The sequence below is a fragment of the Grampus griseus genome (assembly GCF_964374135.1).
Source record: "Grampus griseus genome assembly, chromosome: 3".
In the NCBI taxonomy this organism is placed as follows: Eukaryota; Metazoa; Chordata; class Mammalia; order Artiodactyla; family Delphinidae; genus Grampus; species Grampus griseus.
In genome coordinates this window covers 164,448,579-164,471,503 of record NC_139019.1, presented here as the reverse complement: position 1 = coordinate 164,471,503, position 22,925 = coordinate 164,448,579, and the positions used below count along the sequence as shown (strand labels likewise).

At 39.6% G+C, this 22,925-nt stretch overlaps 1 protein-coding gene across 1 annotated transcript in view; it reads left to right on the top strand.

The window, feature by feature from the left end:
* Nucleotides 1-841: 841 nt before the first annotated feature.
* The window catches only part of ADGRE3 (adhesion G protein-coupled receptor E3), a gene marked incomplete at its 5' end in the record, with an annotated part of 34,107 nt that continues 12,023 nt past the window's right edge, over nt 842-22,925 (top strand). The window contains 7 exons of the mRNA XM_082651567.1: nt 842-920; nt 2,177-2,299; nt 8,380-8,535; nt 11,838-11,875; nt 16,423-16,594; nt 19,329-19,445; nt 20,895-21,079. Coding sequence (XP_082507693.1) covers nt 842-920; nt 2,177-2,299; nt 8,380-8,535; nt 11,838-11,875; nt 16,423-16,594; nt 19,329-19,445; nt 20,895-21,079 — 870 coding nt within the window. The remainder of the gene's footprint in view (nt 921-2,176; nt 2,300-8,379; nt 8,536-11,837; nt 11,876-16,422; nt 16,595-19,328; nt 19,446-20,894; nt 21,080-22,925) is intronic.

Below are 22,925 nucleotides of genomic sequence, written 5' to 3'. Positions count from 1 at the left end.
TGATTGGTTGGTTCCTGAAACATACCAGTTGTTAAATATTTTGTATATTGTACTTGCAAGTGGCAAATTATTCTAGACATTACTATGTTATAAGAGAATGAAAAGAAGGTAAGGAGAGAACTAACAATCAGAGTGGTGTAAGATTTATTAAGAAAGGAAGAGAAAAGCCACCCATCTATCCAGCACCTTCGGGTCTTTGCAGAAGCAAGAACATGGCTGATGATACCACCAGATGTTGGGAAGGTTTGGGGAAGAAGAAAATAGCACTTTAGCAGCCACAGTAGAAGTAGCCTTCACATAGAGGCAGCCTTCATCTTTCAAAAAGGCAGAAACAATACTTCCCTTCCAAGACATGTTTCTGGAATTTTGTCTATCCTCCATCAAGAGAAAGACTCTGGTTCTGGTCCACTTGAATCTGGGTGGACATGTGACTTTCTTGTAACCAAGAGAATACGGTGGAATGGAGCTGCATGACTTCCTGGACTGGATCTTGAGAGGAGATGTAGACTGGTTGGCCAGAACCCTCATGCTTAGAGCTCTGAAGCTGCCTGACCAAGGCTGACATGATGGGAGGAAGCCCAAACTACCCTAGGCCCTGAGACTACATGAAGCCATGTCCAGCCGGTTCCCAGATGCTCCAGCCCCATCACTGTCTAACAGCAACTGTATAGGAAGCTCCAAGCCAGAACTATTCAGCTGAGCCTTTCCCAGATTCCCAAATCATAGAAACCACAAGAGATAATAAAATGAATGTCTGCATTTTGTGATAGTTGTTATTCAGCAATAGATAACTGATACCCAGCCCTTGGAGAATATCCTAGAATCTTTCCTCAATCGTTTCATGTCTCCCTTCTGCTTCCCTGTTCCAGGACTCTGCTTTCTGCTAAGCTTGTCAGGAGTCGTGGCTCAGAAAACCAAAGGTGAGTACTTAAAGCCTGACTTTTCCATAGCCAGAGATCAGGGAGGGTGTAGACCAATAAGGCACCTGGGCCCACTCACATCCTCCAACAAGACAGAGGAAGGGGGCTACTTCTGGGAACAGAAATGGGGCAGGTTTCCTCCTATAATTCTTTTTAAGTCATCATTTCATCAAATTTGGGTATATTTTAAGTTATCTTTTTTTTTTATTTTACTGTTATTTGTCTATTTATTTGTTTTTAGTAACCACAGCATGACCAAGGTAGAGGTAGAACAGTGAATAAAACACACCAATTCTCATGAAGTAAACATTCTGGTGAGGAGAGACAGAGCATGATGAAAATCATTTCATTCCGATCACAAGCAAGTCAACAAAAAATGAGCAAGTTCATTCCAGGTTAACTTTAATCCCTTGGCGATCTCACTAGATTCTGAATCAACAAGCCTAGGGTGGAGCCTGATATTCTACATTTCTAGCTAAAAGCTAGGGATGCATTCTGAGTTGCCAGGCTCTGCACATTTTCCCCCCATCATGTTCCCTGCCTCCACTCTGTGTGAACCCTGGACAGCTCCCAGAATTCTCCACTAGACTTAAGCTTGAGATATTTCCTCAGCCCCTGTTATTTCCATTCATTTTCAAGGGGCCTCAAATTAAGATCCTTAGTGATCTCCATCTAAATGAAGTTACACATAGTGTTACAAAGATAACATGTACCCTTATCACCATATACCTTCTGTGGTACCCTACGAATTCAAATTTTTGTAATCATAGCTGACATTTAATATGTTCCAGGCACTGCCTGAAGAACTTTATACGTATTAATTCACTTACTCCTCACATTAACCCATTTTACAGATGAGGAAGTTGAGGCACAGAGAGGGTAGGACACTTGTGCAAAGACACACGGGTAGTAAGTGGTGGAGCCAGAATCAAACGCAGTGTCCCAGGTCTTAACCAAGTCATTCCCCTTTTATATATTCTGCAATGATCTTGAGAATAACACAGTTATATTGCATTGAAATATTTGTGTTAAAATTAACTTGTTTAATGCCAACCTCAGTCCTTTATCATGCATAAGAATCACACTTTTTTCTGTAGCTTGGTATCTTTTAACTTTTTAATGTACTGACGTCTCACAAAAGGAAAAAGGTGCAGCTTCCTCAGCCTTGAGAGGCCTTTGCTCAGAGGCAAAACCAAATGATAACAGGAGAGATTTTGACTCTGGTGACATCTGACCTGCCTCTCTTCTCCTTGCAGGGACCTGTCATTCGTGTCCCCCACATTCTTCCTGTGTCAATGCCACTCACTGTACCTGCAACCATGGATACATTTCTGAATCCAGGCAGAGATACTTCACATTCCCCTTGGAGACATGTAAAGGTAAAGGGATAATTTTCAAATCACCTAGAGGTAGATATGGAAAGAAGGCAGGATAAGGGCTTTGAGGGGGTAACAATAATATGCAATACTGAAACCTCTGCCAACTCAACCTTCACCAAGAAAGAAATTCTTCCATGAAGTCAGAAAAGTGGGCTCTTCCAGAACTTAGTTAGGTCTCAATTCTCTCCTCCATAATGTAAGGATAATAATGCTGACCTCATGATAGCAGTAAGGGGTTTGAATAAGGTAATAATAAATGTAACTATACTTCATGAATCATAAAGCATTGTGTAATTTTTTGTACAATTTTTTAAGGAGATAGATTATGTACTGAAGTCATGGCAAAGAAAGAATAAAAGCTTGGGCAGAAACTTTTTTTAATATAAAGTCTGTGGTCACCTAAGATGCAAGATGCTGCCTCAACTCAATAATTTAAATGTCCAATCCTATGGAAGAATGAACACTCTAGAGCTGAGTAAATATTAGGTTTTTCCCCTTTCCTACTTTTCAACATCCCTCCCGGTTGGAAGCCTACAGTTGGGAGTAAGGTGTATAATTGGTTTCTTTCCTCTTTCCCCACCCAACATTCTACTTTCCTTCACCCAATCTTGCAAGAGTTGTAACCTGGCAGGGAGATGAGGAAAGGGGAGCAGGGAAGTTTTTCCTTGACAATACTATTGTTGCTATTTAGTCTCTATGTTCCTGAGATATAGCACTTTCAGTCGTGACAGCTTTTGTGGGTTATTTGAGGACAATTCCCCAATCACTCCCCTGAAATTCCCCTGATAACAGCAAATTCATCCCTACACCTTACTCATCCTGGAGGAATCCTGTGTCTTCTTTAGCTTCTCCCTGATAAAGTCCATTTGCCACTCCATGTGGCCCTCTCTGAAAGAAACTAAGCAACCCCACACCCAAAACTTCTCACACATGACCCACATCTAGCTCTTGGGAGATATTCACTCACTCTTTGCCCAAGAAACTTGAGATGAGCAGGTACAGCAGATCTCTTTTCTGCCCAAGTGGCTCAGTATTTAGATTTTTCAGGAGGAAACAGGCACCAATCAACTGGGTCCCCATAAAATGCAAAGACAGTGTAATTAGCTGAATGAATTCCTTAAAATCCCTCTCTTGGATTAAGCTGAAGAGAAAAGCACCCACACACACTTCTCCTCTTGGGTGGAAGTAGAGGGGCTCACAGGACAGCATCAGCTCTCTCCAAATAAATCCTTCCTCTCTTACTTACCAACTCTTTTTAAACCTCACATGAATGAAGGCTATAAAAATCACACGGCCAGATCCCAGACATCTCCTTCTTTGCAAATATAGCATCATGGCTTGTTCCTCACTTGAAATGCTCCCCTTGTGCTTTTTCTAATGGTAGACCATGAATTATCTTTCCAGTTCCTACTGATTCAATGGGCTTATTCTAATTTTCTATTTCTTCTTGGAATAATATTTATTATTTATAAGAAATCACTTATTTTCCCTAATTTTTAAATTTGTGACCATAAAGTTACATACAGCATTCTCTTATGGTTATTTTAATCACCTCCTTGAAACTGTGGTATGTTCCCCTTCTTGCTATTTTCCGTCAGGTTTTTTTTCATCAAACTTGTGTGGGTTTATCTGTCTTATTGGTCTTTTGAATTTTTTATCCTTTCTACTATGTTTTTTGTTTTCTATTTTATTGATTTCAGCTTTAATCTCTTCTTAATTTCTTTTTTCTGGGTTCTTAAAATGAATACTTAGATGCTTTATTTTGTCACCTTTCTTTCTTAAAAATAAAGACATATAAGATTATAAATTTTCCTGAGTATAGGTTTAGATATATTCTACAGGATGAAGTATTCTTCTTATTGATCTGTGGATGGTTTGTAATTTCCTTTTGATGTTTTGCTACTCCAAGAATTATGTGGGAGGGTGCTTCCTCATTTCCAAAAGTTAAGATTTTTTGTACATTTTTGCATTATATATTCCTAATTTTATTAGATAATTAAAGAATCATTTCTACTTTTAAAAAATTTATTAGAATTTTTAAACTAATGGCTGAAAATCTCTACTTTATAAGTTTTTATTAGAGATATCTTTGTGGAAGCATATGATTGATTTTATGAAAGAAAGTATATATTTTATTTTCAAGGAATATAAAATTCTTTCTCTCTGCATAGGCTTCTATCTTCTATTTCAGTCTCTATTTCTGTGTGTGTGTGTGTGTGTGTGTGTGTGTGTGCGCGCGCACATGAGTGCCTTTGTCTGTCTCTCTGACTTTCTGTATATGTGTATTTATTAATTTTATTTACTCATTAATTTCCCCATATCTTTACTTCTTATCCACTAGATCTTTCCTCTGTTTGTATGTGCTTATTGATTGTGATATCCAGTTCTTCTCTACTCTTATTTATTTTTTATCTACTAGTTCCGAGAGAAGTAAATTGAATATCTGAGTATAATCGTATTTTGATTGCTTCTTACATTTCTACTTGTTTGTGCTTTCTGTATTTATCTGTGTTGTTTGGTGCATACATATTTGTGAATGGAATATAATTTTCTTCATAAAATGTGTTAAGTATCAATACATAGTTTCCCTCTTTACCTTGTTTTACATATTTGTGAATGGAATATAATTTTCTTCATAAAATGTGTTAAGTATCAATACATAGTTTCCCTCTTTACCTTTACATAGTTTCCCTCTTTACCTTAAATTCCACTGAGTCTGATATTAATATTATACATTGTTTTATTTCTGTTTGAATTCTCCTAGTATCTCTTTGTGCACCTCTTTATTTCCAATATTATCAATCTCCTGAAAACAGTATATAGTTGGGTGTCATTTTTTAGCCCATTGTTCCGCTTACCTACTGCTGCATAATAAAACCCAAACTTATTGGCATAAAACAACCATTTTATTATGCTCATATGGGTCAGGAATTCAGACAAGCAAAACAGTGATGGCTCTTCTCTGCCCCTTGATATCTTAGGCCTCAGATAAAAGGCTCAAATGGCTGGTGGTGACTCAAACAGTTGAGGGTTAGAATTATCTGAAAGCACCTCTCCTCACATGTCTGTGCCTGGGATGGGATAACGCAAACACTGGAATCATCTAGGATTGTCAGCTGGAGCCCCTATGCTAGATCTCTCCATGTAGCTTCGGCTTCTCACAGTTGATGGTTGAATTCTAAGAGGTAATGTCTCAGCATGGAGTTTCCAGAGAGTGAGGCTTCCAAGAGACTCAGGCAGAATTGCACGTTTTTTATGACCTTGTCTCAAAGTCCCATTGTAACACTTCTGCAATAGTCTTCTTCTTTTTTTTTTTTTGCGGTATGCGGGTCTCTCACCGTTGCGACCTCTCCCGTTGTGGAGCACAGGCTCAGGACGCGCAGGCCCAGCGGCCATGTCTCACGGGCCTAGCCACTCCGCGGCATGTGGGATCCTCCCAGACCGGGGCACGAATCCGTGTCCCCTGCATCAGCAGGCGGACTCCCAACCACTGCACCACCAGGGAAACCCTGCAATAGTCTTTTGACTAAAGCAGTCCTGAGCACACTTGGACACAAAGAGATAAGACAATGTGCCCACATCTCAATGGAAAGAGTGTCAAATAATTTGACAGTTTTGAAACTGTCACACTCAATATTCTAGTCTCTATTTTTTTCTCTTTTTTCCTAGTCTCTATTTTAATAGAAGATTTCCATTTATATTTAATGTATATTAGTCCATTTATATTTAGTGTAATGACTGACACAGTTACTCCCACGGTCTTACTTTACATTTATTATTAATTTTATATTATTATGATTTCCTCATTTGCCTTTTTCTTTTTTTTTGCATAGGATTTTTTTAACGTCTTTATTGGAGTATAATTGCTTTACAACTATGTGTTAGTTTCTGCTTTATAACAAAGTGAATCAGCTACACATATACATACATTCCCATGTCTCTTCCCTCTTGCATCTCCCTCCCTCCCACCCTCCCTATCCCACCCCTCTAGGTGGTCACAAAGCACCGAGTTGATCTCCCTGTGCAGCTGCTTCCCACTAGCCTTTTTCTTATTTGTGTTTGTTTTATCAAGTTGCTATTAGTTCCATTTTTCCCTTTACTTATTTAGAATTTCTACTATACTTTTCATCCTATTAATGGTTACTTTCTCTTTTCTTAATTTCATAATCAAACACATATTTCTCTCCTAATATTTGAAACACTCATCAATTATTTTTCCCACCAGGTTGCATTGTTTTCCCTACCAAGATGCTTAATTTTACCCTTACTTCCCCTCCCCCAGTAAAGAGATGACATCCTTAAAATACTCTCATTTTACTCCTCTCCTTTCCTCCTCTTCCCTCCAATCCCCCCCCCCCATGAATGTTAATTTTATTTCAATGTTCATTGTGAAACCCTGCTTCCTCTTCCCTTCATCTTCCTCCAAGTTGAGGTTTCTGTACTTGCTAATTTAATACTTGTTAACTTGTTGTTTGCTTGGAGCATTTCTTTGCATGTTTTCTTCACATTGGGTACATGGGTAATATCCCTCTCAATTATTGTATAACCTCACCTTTCTTTTACTCTAACCAGTAGATTCTATCTTGGCTGTGTAGAGAATTTTTTAACTCCATCCTCTTACCCCAGTAATCCATCGATACATATCCCAGTAATCACAGAAACCGTCTTCAAGTTTATAGGTTTGCAGTTGGGAATTCCAGTACCAGATTGAGTCTCATTCCTTTGTAGTGAATTGTAACTACTTTCTATCTCACATTTTGTAAAGTTTTTCTCAGGAGACCATCCTTACTTTTCATTGGTTAAGTGTATGTCACAGGACAACCCTATCTGAAAGGGAGGCTGAGAAAGAGAGCACCTGAGAAACTGGAACAAGATTGCCATGCTTGGCCTCCCAAACAAGGAATAGCTATTGAATAAGCAACAGCATCAGCCACACTATGTCACACTCTGCAAATCCTAAATTCCCTGTTTCCTGTAACAGACAGGGAAATCCCACATTTTTACTTCCCACTTGACATCATTGTAAAGGGGCTACAGTGACCCTGAAGACTGGAGACATATTGATTTAACAAAAATATTCTAACTCAATTAGTTAGTTTAGCAGATGTATTAATCTGCTCAGGTTCCTATAACAAAATACCACAGGCTGGTGGCTTAAACCACAGAAATTTACTTTATAACAGTTTTGGAGGCTGGAAGAAGTCCATTATCAAAGTTCTGGCAGATTCTGTTTCTAGTGAGACCTGCCTTCTTGCTGTATCTTCACATGGTCTTTCCTCACTGGGCATAAGGGCAGAAACAATGGTTTGGAGTAGCACTCCTGTGTCTCTTCTTATGAGGATGCTACTCCTATCAGATCAGGGCCCCTTTCTTATGATCTCATTTAACGTCAATTACCTCCTAAGAGGCCCCATCGCCAAAAACAGCCACGCTAGGAGTTAGGGCTTCAACATATGAACTGGGGGTAGGGGGGAGATACAAACATGGTCAGTATCCCATCTATATGCCCTTGGCATTTTTCATTCCTTTGTACACCAAGTCCTAGGCTTTCTCTGGCTACTGAAGACCACTCAGTCCACACTCAGGACAAATGGAAGTACTGGAGGGTTTACATTCCCTGGGAACATTCCTCCACCAATAAATAAGATTTTGTGGATAAATACCCCAGCTCCCTCACCCCTCAGGTAGGCTTACCTGAAGTGCATGCTCTACACTGCCTCTCAGAGGTTCCCAGAGGAATTGAGCCTCAGTCGCCCACAGTAGAAATTTCCTGGATAATACCCCCTTTATTTTCTGCCTTCCCTTCCCTGTTTCATTTCACCATTTCCATTCCAGTGTTTTCTGGGACCATCTCCCAAATAAAGTACTTGAACTTGAATCCTTGTCTCAATGTCTGCTTCTTGGAGAACCCAACCAAAATCAACGAAGAAAGGACAGAACAAAGACAACCATTACCTTAACTGAGTTGTTTTGGAAAGCCAGGATAGACCCTGATGGAAAGGATATAGCTTCTGGCACATATTTAGATGTTCAATAAATCTTTGTCAAATGAATAACCAAATTTCTCCTTTGTGTTCCAGATATTGATGAATGTACACCACCCATTAGTATATATTGTGGTGTGAATGCTGAATGTCAGAATACCAAAGGAAGTTTCTACTGTCACTGTAAGGCTGGATATGAAGCCCTCTCTGGGAAAGCACAATTCAATAATTCCAATGAGAACACTTGTCAGAGTAAGAAAATTCTTGTCTTCTTGTCTCCTTTCTAATTTTTAATTGAGTCTAACACCAGAAAATATATACTTGTGGTGGGGCCAGGACATGTCTATTTTCTGGAGGGAAATGGGTGATGGAAAGAGGAGGGGAAAAGGAAAGAAGGAAGTTTAGAGAAATAATGGGGTTAAGAAGCCAAGTGAGGGAGTTCCCTGGTGGTCCACTGGTTAGGACTGGGCCCTTTCACTACCATGTCCCTGGGTTCAATCCCTGGTCGGGGAACTAAATCCCACAAGCAGTGCAGTGTGGCAAAAACAAAAAAAGAAGAAGGCAAGTTGGAGATGGAGGTGACAGGGTTGTGGCTGAGAGAAGATTCTTTGAATTGCAAAGTAAAGAAACCCACTCAGGCTAACTTAAGCAGAAAAGATGGGTTTATGATAAAGATGCGTGGAAACGTCTTGGAACTCAATGGCAATAATACAGCTGGGACTATGGAATGAACTGAAGCTGGGGACCAAACACTGTCAGGGCACCCCAGTCTCTCATACTCTGGGTCTGCTCCTTTCCTCTCTTTCATTGCAAACTGCCTTTTCTGACTCCTTGTCCACAAGACAGGAAATCTGGCCACCAACAGCTCCAAATCTTACCATTTTTATTGATCCAACCACCCAAAGAAGGGTCAATTGATTCTCTCTTGGACATAATTGCATATTACTTGGAAATGTACAAATTGGCCCAATTTGAGTCATATGCCTACCCTCAGATCTGTGACCTTGGATAAGCATGATCACTGTCATAGAAATCATATAGATGGAGAAGATCTATACATAAGAAAATGGGACTTGGCAGACTATCCATGAGGTATTGACTACAGTTGAAATCATAAGAGAGAGGGTCTTTAAAGCTAAATTCTAGGAAACTGATTTGTGGAGAAACAATAATACTGATAGATAATATTTATTTCATTTGTACTATGTGCCAGGTACAACACCAAGTGCTTTACATTCATTATTTCATTTATTACATGAGGTAAGCACTGTTATTACAGATAAAGAAACTGAAGCGGGCTTCCCTGGTGGCGCAGTGGTTGAGAGTCCGCCTGCCGATGCAGGGGACACAGGTTCGTGCCCCAGTCTGGGAAGATCCCACATGCCGCAGAGCGGCTGGGCCCGTGAGCCATGACCGCTGAGCCTGCACGTCCGGAGCCTGTGCTCTGCAACGGGAGAGGCCACAACAGTGAGAGGCCCACGTACCGCAAAAAAAAAAAAGAAAGAAAGAAACTGAAGCACCCAAAAGTTAAGTAACTTGTTCAAGGTCTGCCAACTAATAAGATGATTTTTAAGATGATAGGCTTAGGTCAGCCTATATTGAGAGTCCACACTCAGCCACTTGCTACACTGCAACATGGGTCTCAGGGAAGCCATAAGAGGGACAACACATGTTTTTTTGGTGCAATAATAATAATAATAGTAATAATCAGTTATTCCTCTTTATCAGTCAAGATCAAGCCTGGAAAACAGAAACACACTAGGTCTTTTAAACATAAGTAATTTCATATAGAGAATTGGTGCTGGTGAAGGAAGAGCTGAGAAGTCAAAAGGACAGTGAAGCAACCCAGGGATTAGCAAGAGCAGAAATCTGTAGCCATCCTGTACCTAGGGGGACAGAAGAGGAAGTGGTGTTAGCAGGATCCAAAAGCTGGGTCCATCTGATGAGAGCTGGAAATTTGGAAGATATACAGCCCTCAGAGGGCTATTGCAGGGATTAAATGAGATAGTACCATTTAAAGCATTTAGTGCAGTACCTATAAGTATTTGCTAATATTGCTAGCTTTTCATCTGATTCTCAGGAAAACCAAACTACATTAACACCCCTGCTCCTGTTAGAAAGGTCTGGGAAAGTTCAGGTTTCTCTTTAATATCAAAAGTATGTTGTCCACCAATGGGAGGTGCTCCTGCAAGATTCAGGCCCAGGTTACGCTATTTCCCCAAGTCTCAAGCTGGAGCCCACACCAGGGTCTTGGAGCTGCACGTGCTCCAAGTGTGAGACTGAGGTCCAGGTGGGGAAGGTGACAGAAATGAGCATGGGGTGCGTAGGAAGGGGTTGCTGTGCCATAAGTCCACCACTAATTCAGACAATCAATAAATAGTTGTTACATGAATTAATGAGTAAATGAGTGAAAGAATATGATTGAAGCCAAAGTGAATTAGCGTTTTACTAGGCAGCAGGCACCTCTGTTGACAATGTATAAACAGGCTGAGATTTTGCCTGGGTTATGATGTTAATCTGTTAAACTCACCTTATCTAACAAGAAAGAGAAATGCCTTAGTTATTTTCCTAATCTTAAGACATTTTCTAATTTTAATAGCTCTTTTATATGGATTGAGTCCATCCAGGGTTAGTTATCACCAAGGTTGGTAGGTCCAAGAAAGCCCTCACAAAAAATGTATACCGCTTTCAGCCAAAAGCATGTTTTTCTACAATGAACGTGGTTTCCAATAACAAACATTTTCAGACTCAGGCTGTAAGTAAAAGTTCTTGAACTCTTAAGACAAAACCTTCAATGTACAGGAAAACTCTTTGCTCTTTTTAGCAAATAGACTCAGCTGAAAACCAAGACACAGAATAAGTATAGATTTAACCTCAGTATGATGGTAACAGGTATGTAAACATTTGCTAGACTTTTCTCGTCTTTCTAAAATAGAGATGATTATCCTCACAACGTACAATACAAGAAGCAATATACCAAGGTCCCATTAACAGCTGAAGATCATAAACTGACATTCTAGTCTCAGTTATAATTCCCAGCCAGGCTGAATTTTAAAACCTGAAGCACCTAATTTTCTGTTTCCTCAGCCATTTCAGTTATAATGTTCAGCCAGGTCTGAATGAAAGAATTTGGAGCTTGCAAATTTCCACTTCCTCTATGCTAAGGTATCTCTACCACAGCAGTATTGACATTTGGGCCCCATAATTCTTTGTGGTCAGAAGCCATTCTGTGCACTGTAGGGTGTTGAGCAGCATCCCAGGCCTCCACCCACTAGATGCCTGTAGCATCCCCCACCCCAAGTCATGAGTGACCACCAAAAATATCTCCAGCCATTGCCAGGGTCCCCTGGAGGCAAAATAAGTTGAAAAGCACTGCTCTATGCCACAACAGGGAATTTGGACTCTGATCCCCCAAAAGAGCAAATGACCTTGTCAGGAAACATAAAGTGTATGAGTTCAGACCTTCTAGATGCAAAGTTACCCACCTTACCTGCCAACCTCTCCACCCTTTAACTTTCAATTCCGACAGTAACATCCTTTGTTGTCTCTTTCAGAAACCACCCCCCCAGAGACAACCAGTGGCATGAAAGAGGTGAGTGGAAGCTGAATCCTGGAACCTAGTCAGGTAACAAATATTTACAAATCTCGAAGCTAGCAAATGGAGGTGAATACTATATATTATATGTGTGCTATATGTCATATACCATATATATGATAATATAAAATATATGATATATATTATGACAACATATTTTGATATATGTTAATTATAATATGTGTTAATTATATTATTATAATGTTATCTAATATGTATTATGTATAACTATGATATATACATGTACATCACTATGTTTATTGCTACATACCTCACTATAGAGATAGATAGATACAGCATGTATGTGAATAAGGGTGTATGTGTATATATATATAGGTATGTGTGTGTCTGCCCCCTAAAGAGAAGATCTATCCCAAACCAAGAAAGACAGACTAAGCAAGACTGTATTAGGATATGCTGAGCTGTTGTAACAAAGAGGCCCAAATATCCAATGGCTTTAAAAAGATAGATTTTTATTATTTTCTGACTTATCAGTCCAGAGGCAAGGAATCCAGGCTGGTGAAGGGATTCTGCTCCATGAGTCCATTAAGTGTGCCCATGGTCTTTCCATACTGTTACTCCATCATCCCCTGGCATCTTGTCCTCAACTGCATAGCCAAAGCTGGGTTGCTGCAATGCTGCATTTGTACTGGTGGACAGAGGGAAGAGGGTGCTCAGGGCAAGTTCTCGGGAGTACAAGGTGAAGAGGGGAGAGTAGAGAGAGGGCCTGTCTCCTCATCTACTCACTACATGATATGCTAATAATGTCAGGATAACTTCCTTGGAGACATGTCTTTTTTCTTTCTTTTTTTTTTGGATGCATTGGGTCTTCATTGCTGTGCACAGGCTTTCTCTAGTTGTGGAGAGCAGGGGCTGCTCTTGGTTGTGGTGTGCAGCCTTCTTATTGCAGTGGCTTCTTTTGTTGCAGAGCATGGACTCTAGGCACACGGGCTCAGTAGTTGTGGCTCATAGGCTCTAGAGTGCAGGCTCAGTAGTTGTGGCTCACAGGCTCTAGAGCGCAGGCTCAGTAGTTGTGGTGCATGGGCTTAGTTGCTCTGCAGCATGTGGGATCTTCCCGGACAAGGGCTCGGACCCATGTCCTCTGCATTGGCAGGCAGAGTCTTAACCACTGCGCCACAAGGGAAGTCCCTAGAGACATGTCTTAAGGTGACAACCCAGAAGTCGCATATATCATAGCCAAACCTAGCTGCAAGGGAGGCTGGGACAATATGGTCTGTGGTTGGGTAGCATGGCCCAGATAAAATTTGAGGAATTCATTCAATTATTAAAAGTAAGAGGGGGAAATGGATATTGTAGGACAATTAAGAGAGAGAAACCAAAAAGATGCCTGATAGGTAGTAATCATTTAGTGTCTGTAAACTGACTCTGAATTTTAACAAAAAGAATGATCCATGTCTCTGAGAATCTATAGTCTAGCAGAATGGACTTGTCCCTTATTTGCCCTACTCCCCACCCTCACCCTGCTCTACTCCAGAGAAACTGTTCATGCCTTGCCCTCCCAAGCTCCAGGCCTCCAAGTACATGCTGTTCTCTCAACCTGAAACTCCTTTTTCCAGTTCCTCACCTGGCTGGTTCCTCCCATTCTTCCTTACTCAAGACTCAATTCAGGGGACTTCCCTGGTGGTGCAGTGGTTAAGAATCCACCTGCCAATGCAGGGGACACATGTTCGAGCCCTGGTCCGGGAAGATCCCACATGCTGCAGAGCAACTAAGCCCATGTGCCACAACTACTGAGCCTGCGCTCTAGAGCCTATGAGCCTATGAGCTTAGTTCCCTGGTCTGGGAACTAAGATCCCACACGCCTCGAGGCAACTAAGTCCGTGCACCACATCTACTGAGCCTGTGCTCTAGAGCCTGCATGCCACAACTACTGAAACCCGCACACCTAGAGCCCATGCTCTGCAACAAGAGGAGCCACCACAATGAGAAGCACGCACACCGCAACAAAGAGTAGCCCCCGCTCGCCACAACTAGGGAAAGCCCACGCGCAGCAATGAAGACCCAACGCAGCCAATAAATAAATAATTAATTAATTAATTTAAAAAAGACTCAATTCAGGTGTCGTGTCCTCCTGGATGGCCTCCCTAAACTCCTCCATCTTAGTTAATATCCCCCCACTATGTTCTTACAGTAGGGGATGTGGGGTTTAGAAGTGTAGAAAGAGGTTTGAATCCCAGCACCACAATGGCAAGTGATCCAGAGAAACAGAACCAATAGGGGAAAAGATATAAAGAGATTTGTTATAAGGAATTGGCTGACAGGCCCCAAAATCTGCAGTCGACAAGCTGAAGACCCAGAAGAGTTGATTGTGTAGTTCCAGTTTGAATCCAGAGGTCTGAGACCCAGGAAGAGCCGATGTTTCAGTTCGAGTTTGAAGGAAGAAAACAATGTCTCAGCTCAAGGCTGGAACTGTCAGGCAGGCAGGAGGAAAATCCCTTCCTCAGAGTTCTTATTCTAGTCAGGCCTCCAACTGACGGGATGATCCCCAGCCACAACAGGAAGGACAATCTGCTTTACTTCATCTATCCATTCAGATGTTAAGTTCATCCAGAAACACCCTCACAGACACACCCAGAATGATGCTTGACCAATATCTGTGTAACCCATTACCCAGTTAAGCTGAAACATAAAATTAACCATCACGCTCTTCAAGATCAATTTACTCATCTGTAAGACAGGGGTGGTAATGGCACCCTTGGATAGATGAGCAGTTTAGATGAGATAATATATGTGTAGTATTTAGCACAGTGCCTGACCCAGAATACATGTTCCATCTATGTTATCCATCATTATCTCCATCAGACTGATAATATTTACATGGTGTGCTGTCACCCTCTAGACAGTGAGCTTCTTGAGGGCAGGAATCAGACCAAGCCCACATTGGGAGTTCAGCAACTGTTCATTGAAGTAATGAACAAATAATCATGTTATCAACAGGAGCATTTCTTTATAAAATGTCATTGCCACGTTCCTCAAAAAATTAAACATAGAATTACCAGGTGACACGGCAATTCCTAGGAATATACCCAAGAGAACTGAAAGCAGGGACCCAAACCTATACCCGGACAAAAGTATATTTCCAAAAGATACATACATCCTTATTTCATAGCAGCACTATTCACAATAGCCAAGACATGGAAACAACCTAAATGTCCATTGACAGATGAATGAAGAAGATGTGGTATATATATACAATGGAATACTACTCAGTCATAAAAAGAATGAAATAATGCCATTTGCAGCAACATGCATGGACCTAGAGATGATCATACTAAGTGAAGTCAGTCAGACAGAGAAAGACAAATACCATATGATATCACTTGCATGTAGAATCTAAAGTATGACACAAATGAACTTATTTACAAAACAGAAACAGACTCATAGACATAGAGAACAGACTTTTGATTGCCAAGGAGGGGGGAGGGCAGTAAGGGAGGTACGGAAAGTGAGTTTGGGATTAGCAGATGCAAACTATTATATATATTGTAGAATGGATAAACAACAAGGTCTTACTTTATAGCACACAGAACTATATTCAGTATCCTGTGATAAACCATAATGGAAAAGAATATGAAAAAGAATGTATATAAAACTAAATCACTTCGCTGTACAGGAGAAATTAACACATTGTAAATCAACAATACTTCAATAAAATAAAGAAAAAGAAGAAAAAAAGAAGAAAGAAGAAAGCAGGGACCCAAATAGATACTTGCACACCTATGTTCTTAGCAGCACTATTCACAATAGCCAAAAGGCAGAAATGGCCCCAATGACCATCAACAGATGAATGGATGAATAAAATGTGGTATATCCATACAGTGGAATATTATTCAGCCATAAAAAATTGAAATTCTGATTCCCACTACGACATGGATGACCTTAAAAACATTGTGTTTAGTGAAAGAAGTCAGACACAAAAGATCACATCGTGTATGATTCCATTTATATGAAATGTCCAGAATAGGCAAGTCCATGGAAACAGAAAGCAGATTCGTGCTTTCCAGAGGCTTGGGGAAGGGAGAATGGGGAGTAACTCTTTAATGGGTTTTATCTGGGGATGATGGAAATGTTTTAGAACTACATAGAGGTGATGATTCCACAACATCATGAATGTCCTAAATTGTCACTAACTTGATCCCCTGGGGATCAAAATCACCCCCAGTTAAGAACCACTGGTCTATTTCTAGAAACCTTACCACTTCCTTGTTGGTAAAAGATGTTCATAATAACTAACACTTATATGGTGTTTACCAGGCACAGACACTGTTCTAAAAACGTAACATCTCTTCACTTATTTAATCTTCCCCAAAACTCTATGGGGTCTTAGTTCTGTCCTCATTCTAAACAGGGTATCTGAGGCACAGAGCGATTGAGTGACTTTCCCAAGGTTGCTCAGCAGGTGAATGGTGGGGTCAGGAGTTAAACTAGTTGTCTGGCTCCAGCACCTGCTTTCTTGTGTTTTCTTCTGACCCTCTGTCAGATTGGATTTTTTTAAATTCTTTCTCTCTTCAAAATTGCAACAGGTTGTTGAGAATATCGAGTCACTTCTCACCAATGAGACTGTATGGGGAACGGAAAAGACGAAAAACACAACCACGTTCACATCTATTCTCCAGAAAATTGAATCAGTTGTTCTAGAAGCTGCCTTGAAAGCCCCAGACCAAAAACTCCAGAAAGTCCAAAACCGTACTGTGGGTAAGAAGACAATAAGGCATGATACACACAGGGTGTGGTTACTAACTGGGGTCTGGATTGAGCAATTAGAAAAGTAAATAAGTACTGCCTGAGTCCATTAATATAAAATTCTAGAAAATGCAAACTAATCTATAGTAACAGGGAGGAGAGGAAAGGTGAAGGGATGAAAAAAGGGCATGAGAAAAATTTGGAGAAATTGTTGGGGGTGATAGAAATGCTCTCTACCTTGATTGTGGTGGTGGTTTCACAGATGTATACACTCAATGAAACTCATCCAGTTGTACACTCTAATACATGCAATTTTGTGTACATCAATTACACCTCCATAGAGCTGTTTTTAAAAATTGCCAGTGGGGGAATTCCCTGGTGGTCCAGTGGTTAGTACTCAGTGCTTCCACTGCCAGGACCCGGGTGGATCTGGGAACTAATATCCCACAAGCCGCCTGACATGGCCAACAATTTTTTTTAATAAAAATAATTTTAAAAAATTAAAAAAAATTTTAAATAGATAAAAATTGTCAGTGGTTTCTAATCCTGAGTCTGGGATTCTGGCTTGAAGTTAGGTTTTTGGTTTTTTTTCAACCAGTGCTTACATAACTCAACAGCACACGTCACAGGGATGCTACTTAAACCATCCCAGAAGGAACATCTTACGACATATTTTTAAAATAAAAATACTTTTATTAGGGAATTCCTTGGTGGTCCAGTGGTTAGGACTCGGCACTTTCACTGCCGGGACCTGAGTTCGGGGAACTAAGATCCCGCAGCCACGCAGCGCAGCCAAAAAAAGAAATACTTTTACTATACTAGTCATACATATTCATTATATATCTATGTGATGAGATGATATGTCAATTAGCTTGACCTTGGTAATCGTTTCACTATGTATATGTGTGTGTCAAGTCTTCATACTGTACACCGTAAATATATACAATTTTTGTTTTTGAAAATAAAAATAAATAAAATACCATAGCAAAGCCAAGTATTAAATTTTTTTAAAATTAGGAAAAAACATGTACACAAAACTAAATTGAGACCAGCCAAATCTGCCCACAACACAATCCTCCAATCTGATACCCATGTAGTTACATGTCTGATGAAGAGACACATGTTTGTTGTGTATGTTACAATTTACATACGGTTGCACAACCTGCTTTCTCACTCACTACATTACTAACATCTTTCCATGTAAATCATATACATCATCATTACCTATGTTACTGTCTTCAATGGCTTATAGAGTTACATTGTATATATAATTTATTTATATTATATATTTATTTATACTATAATTTATTTATTTCCCTATTCTGGTAAACGCAGGTTGTTACCAAACAACCCTGCGACAAAGACCATTGAAAATTTATCTGTGTGTTTGTTTGATGTTTTCTTAGGATAAATTCATAGAAGAGGAATTGTTAGGTCAAAGGGAAAAAAACATTTTATAGACTTTTGATACATATCACTATATTGGCCTCCAGAAATGCTGTTTGCTGTGCTTTTTATTCAGCTCAGAGATGTCAGTGTATTTGCGTATGCCTAACTAACCATTTTGTTTTACCAACTTGCATGATAAAGTACTTTATACTTTATAAAAATAATAATTTTTTAAATTGCTTTAATAAAATAAAATTCAGTGTCTAACTTTCCTGGGAAACCAGAATCTGCACAATTTCTTTCAAAATTAAACCAGATTACGAGTAACTCTCATCTTTCCTGATTTGGCCAGTTCCTAACTGTTTAATCGATGACCAGTACCCTTACCTCAGGGGCTTCAGTCTTTTCATCTATAAAATGAGATAATAATGCTGCATATAATACACTTACAACCAGGGCTGGTAATTGCTATAACTTTGATTATTCTACTTTCCACTCTTTAGTATTATAAAGTTTTATTTAAATAGTATCATTTTTTATATTCCTATCTACTTTATAATAGTATCATTCTTTAAGTGCTATTTTGTTACTTGCTTCTTTTTAACTTTTTTTAAACGTAAAAAAAGGAGACATAATAAGCCTACTGCACTCATCATCCAGATTGAATAATTTCCAACTCATGACCAGTCTCAGACTGTCTGATTTTTAAGATAAATATTTTCATGAGCTTATTTCCTGCTCTTTTTTTTTTTTCTTTTGGCCATGCCATGTGACTTGCACGATCTTAGTTCCCCCGACCAGGGATCAAACCCTGCAGTGGAAGCGTGGAGTCCTAACCACTGGACCGCCAGGGAATTCCCTTATTTCCTGCTTTTCTGTGACTTCATTTTTATTGGAAGCATAGTTCCCCATTAAAGAGATAAGCCATAACTTATTTAATCAGTTCCTTCTTAAACATTTAGGTCACTTCCCATTTTTCACCATTATCGTCTTTGCTGTTGTGAAATTAGCTACATCTTTCTTGTAGCTAATTCTGTCCTCTTATCCATGATTGTTCTCCTAGAATAAATTCCGAGAAACAGAATTGTTGCTTCAAAGACAATATGCTAGAGAATATTATTTAAGAACTTGGTTTCAGGAGTTAGAGTCGTACTTAAATTCTGAACTTCAGTTTCCTCATCTGAACAATGGTTCCTCATGGCGTTATATGATGCTGTTATAAGATGATGATGTATAAGGATCTTAGTCCAGTGCCTGGCACATCTTAGACATTCAGTAAATTTGAGCTGTTTGTGTAGCTATGCACATTTTTAAAACTTATAATAATGGTAAGCTTGCCCGTTGTTTTTCCTACCAGCTGTTGAAACTCGAGTTGTTACAGACAATTGCTCCACAGGAGTCATCTTCAACTTGAGCACCCTAATGAACTCCATGACTATCCGCTGCAGTGACATCATCCAGGGAAATACACAAGGTACATGTGGTGGCTGCATGCAGAATCCCTAAGACATGCAGAGCAATATCACTGTGTGAGTAGTAAGGAAAGGTCCACAATAGGCTCCTCCCTAATGGGTCTGTTACCCTAAAACTGTGTCATTTGAGTCTTTTCCTTAAAAACAAAAATCTTCTTAAACTAGAGGCTTTCTATTCTTCAGCATGAAAGAGACTTCTTTGCAGTTGAGGGGCTGTTCTACCTGGGTCTCAGTTTAGGTTCACTCAGAAGCAGTCCATGGACAAGTATAAGGAGTTCAGTTGTAATGATTTTATTTGGGAGATGATCCCAGGAAGCATCAGTAGGTGTATCAGTCAGGGTTCTCCAGAGAAACAGAACCAGTGGGGGCTGTGTGTGTGTATGGAGAGAGAGACAGGGACAAAGACAGAGATTTTAAGGAATTAGCTCCTGTGATCGTGGAGGGTAGCAAGTCTAAAATCTAGCCAGCAGGTTGAAGACCCAGGGAAGAGTTGTTGCAGCTTGAGTTGCTCCGCAACAAGAGAAGCCACCGCAATGAGAAGCCCGCGCACCACAACGAAGAGTAGCCCCCACTCTCCACAACTAGAGAAAGCCCGCGCGCAGCAACGAAGACCCAATGCAGCCAAAAATAAAATAAATAAAATAATTTTTTTAAAAAAAGAATACCCAATGTAGGATACCATTTATGTGAATTTTTAAACACAGAAAACAATACTGTATATTATAATGGAAACATGCTTATGTAGTAAAATTACAAATGTATTCATGGAAAGGTCACACTTCCACTTCAAGTCCGTGGTTATTTCTCAAGAAGGAAGAAAGAGAATGAAATAATAGTGGGATCTTTAGCCATATCTAAAACATTTTATTTCTTAAAAAAATACATAATTCTGAAGCCAATACGACAAAACTATAATATATTTTAAATCCGAGTGTAAATGTCTGTATGTCTTTTTTATAGTTTTCTAAGTGTTTGAAATATGTTAAACTTTTTTAGAAAATAAAGATGTTTTCAAAGAATTCATCATTTACCACATGCTTGGCACTGTGCTAGGAGCCCTGTGGTTTCCAAATGAAGTATCCGGTATTAGTTACTCAGTACGTTTAGTGCCTGTTGGAAAAATAGGATTAATCCACAGGAAATAATTAATGGACAGTTGAATTCTCTTTGGCACGGCAGGGACTGCACTTGAAATACGAATTTGGAGAAAGACACATCAAGCTGCCAGAGGATCTAGGGAAGACTTCCCGAGCCAGAGGCTGGGTTGCAGATGGGTCTTTGAGGAGGAGTTGTGAATATTTGGGTAGGAAGAGCAGGAGAGGAAAAGTAAACATCCTAGGCACAGCTGAGCACAGGTGTGGCGATCATGGGAGTCTGTCAGATATGGAGTGGGAAAGGGCAACAGAAGGAATGGTGGCACTTTTTAAGACTCCATTATTCTGTTTCCTCAGGTCCCAGCGCAGTTGCCTTTATTTCATACTCTTCTCTTGGAAACATCATAAATGCAACATTTTTTGAAGAGGTGAATGAGAAAGATCAAGTTTACCTGAACTCCCAGGTAGTGAGTGCCGCTATTGGACCCCAAAGGAACACATCTCTCTCCCAGCCTGTGACTCTAAGTTTTCAGCACGTGCAGGTGGGTGAAAGCTACAATTTGTACTTGCTTAGGTTTCATGGATGTTAGACCAAACAATTTTTAAATACTCCCAAGTCAATCATTCTGGACCTGCACTGTGCAACATCATAGCCAGGAGCCAACTACAGTTATTGAGCATTTGAAATATGGTGAGTCTGTACTGAGATTTTGAAGACTTAGTATTTCCAGGTTTAGATTCAGTATTTCCAGACTTTGAAGACTTAGTAAGAAAAACAATCTGTTAAGCATCTCAATAATTTTACACTGATTACATGTATTGATTTATATTGACATATTAAAAGATATTATTTTGAATATAGTGCTTTAAATAAAATATTTTATTAAAATTAATTTGATCTGTTTCTTTTCCTTTTTTTTTTTTTTTTTTTTTTTTTTCGGTACGCGGGCCTCTCACCGTTGTGGCCTCTCCCGTTGCGGAGCACAGGCTCCGGACGCGCAGGCTCAGCGGCCATGGCTCACGGGCCTAGCCGCTCCGCGGCATGTGGGATCTTCCCGGACCGGGGCACGAGCCCGTGTCCCCTGCATCGGCAGGCGGACTCTCAACCACTGCGCCACCAGGGAAGCCCTCTTTTCCTTTTTTAATGTGGTAGTAGAAATTTTCAAATTACATAAGTGACTCATATGATATTTCTCTTGGGCAGCATCATTCTAGTTCGTGGAATTTTTTTAATTGCCGGTACCTCCTACATCTGTGAAATTTGAACTGAGACATAGTTTTTATTCTTGCACAAAAGCCTGGAATTAATTATTAAGACTACATAATTCAATCAGAAGAAAAATTTTTATATAATTCATTGCCTTTTCCCATTCTCTGCCCAAACTCTTAAAGGCAGGAGGGTTAATAGCCAGACATAGTAACTGTTTAGAAAGTAAGAGTTGAAAGAAATCTTGCCGTTTTTTTGACAACATGGATGAACCTTGAAGACCTTATGGCCAAGTGAAATAAGTCAGACAGAGAAAGACAAATACTGACTGATCTCATATATATGTGGAATCTGTAAAAACAAACTCATAGAAACAAAGGACAGATGGGTGGTTGCCAGCGACAGAAGGTGGGAGAAAGAGGTAATTGTGATCAAATGTTACAAACTTCCAGTTATAAGATGAATAAGTTCTGGGGATGTAATGGAGAGAATAGTGACTCTAGTTAACTCTAGTTAACAATACTGTATGGTATATTTGAAAGTTGCTAAGAGAGTAGCTTTTAAAAGTTTTCACCACAAAATAAAAATTGTAAATATGTGAAGTGATGGATGTTAACTAACCTTGTTGTAATAATCATTTTGCAATATATACATATATCGAATCATTACATACACCTTAAACTTACACAATGTTATATGTCAATTAAATCTCAATAAGGCTGGAAAAAATAAATCAAACTTTTTTTAATTTTTAAGAAAATAAGAATTAAGTGGGAGAAGGTGAGGAAAGGTAGGTTTTCTCCATCTGATGCATAAAATCTAGGAATGGAATTTTTGATGTATGGCATGGAGCAATGGAAGTGGAGCAAGATATCTGGGGATGGTCCAGTGGATTATCAAAGGAGATACAGCCGCCAAATAGGATAGCATCCAACTCACATCCTTGGCCCGATCAAGTGTTGCTATGGACATCCTGGGGGCAAAAAAAAAAAAAAAAAGAGAGATTGAAAACTAACTTCATTGTCTCCTGGTAATGTTTCTTCCCTACACTACCCCTGTCATTGTATGAGCAATTATTGTGTTGTAAGCGGTCAGGGCAGAATTGATGTGAAGACATCAGGGAAATTTGGCTTAGAGAGTATTTGGGAGAAAAATTTAAGTGAGCCTTATACTCTATTTTT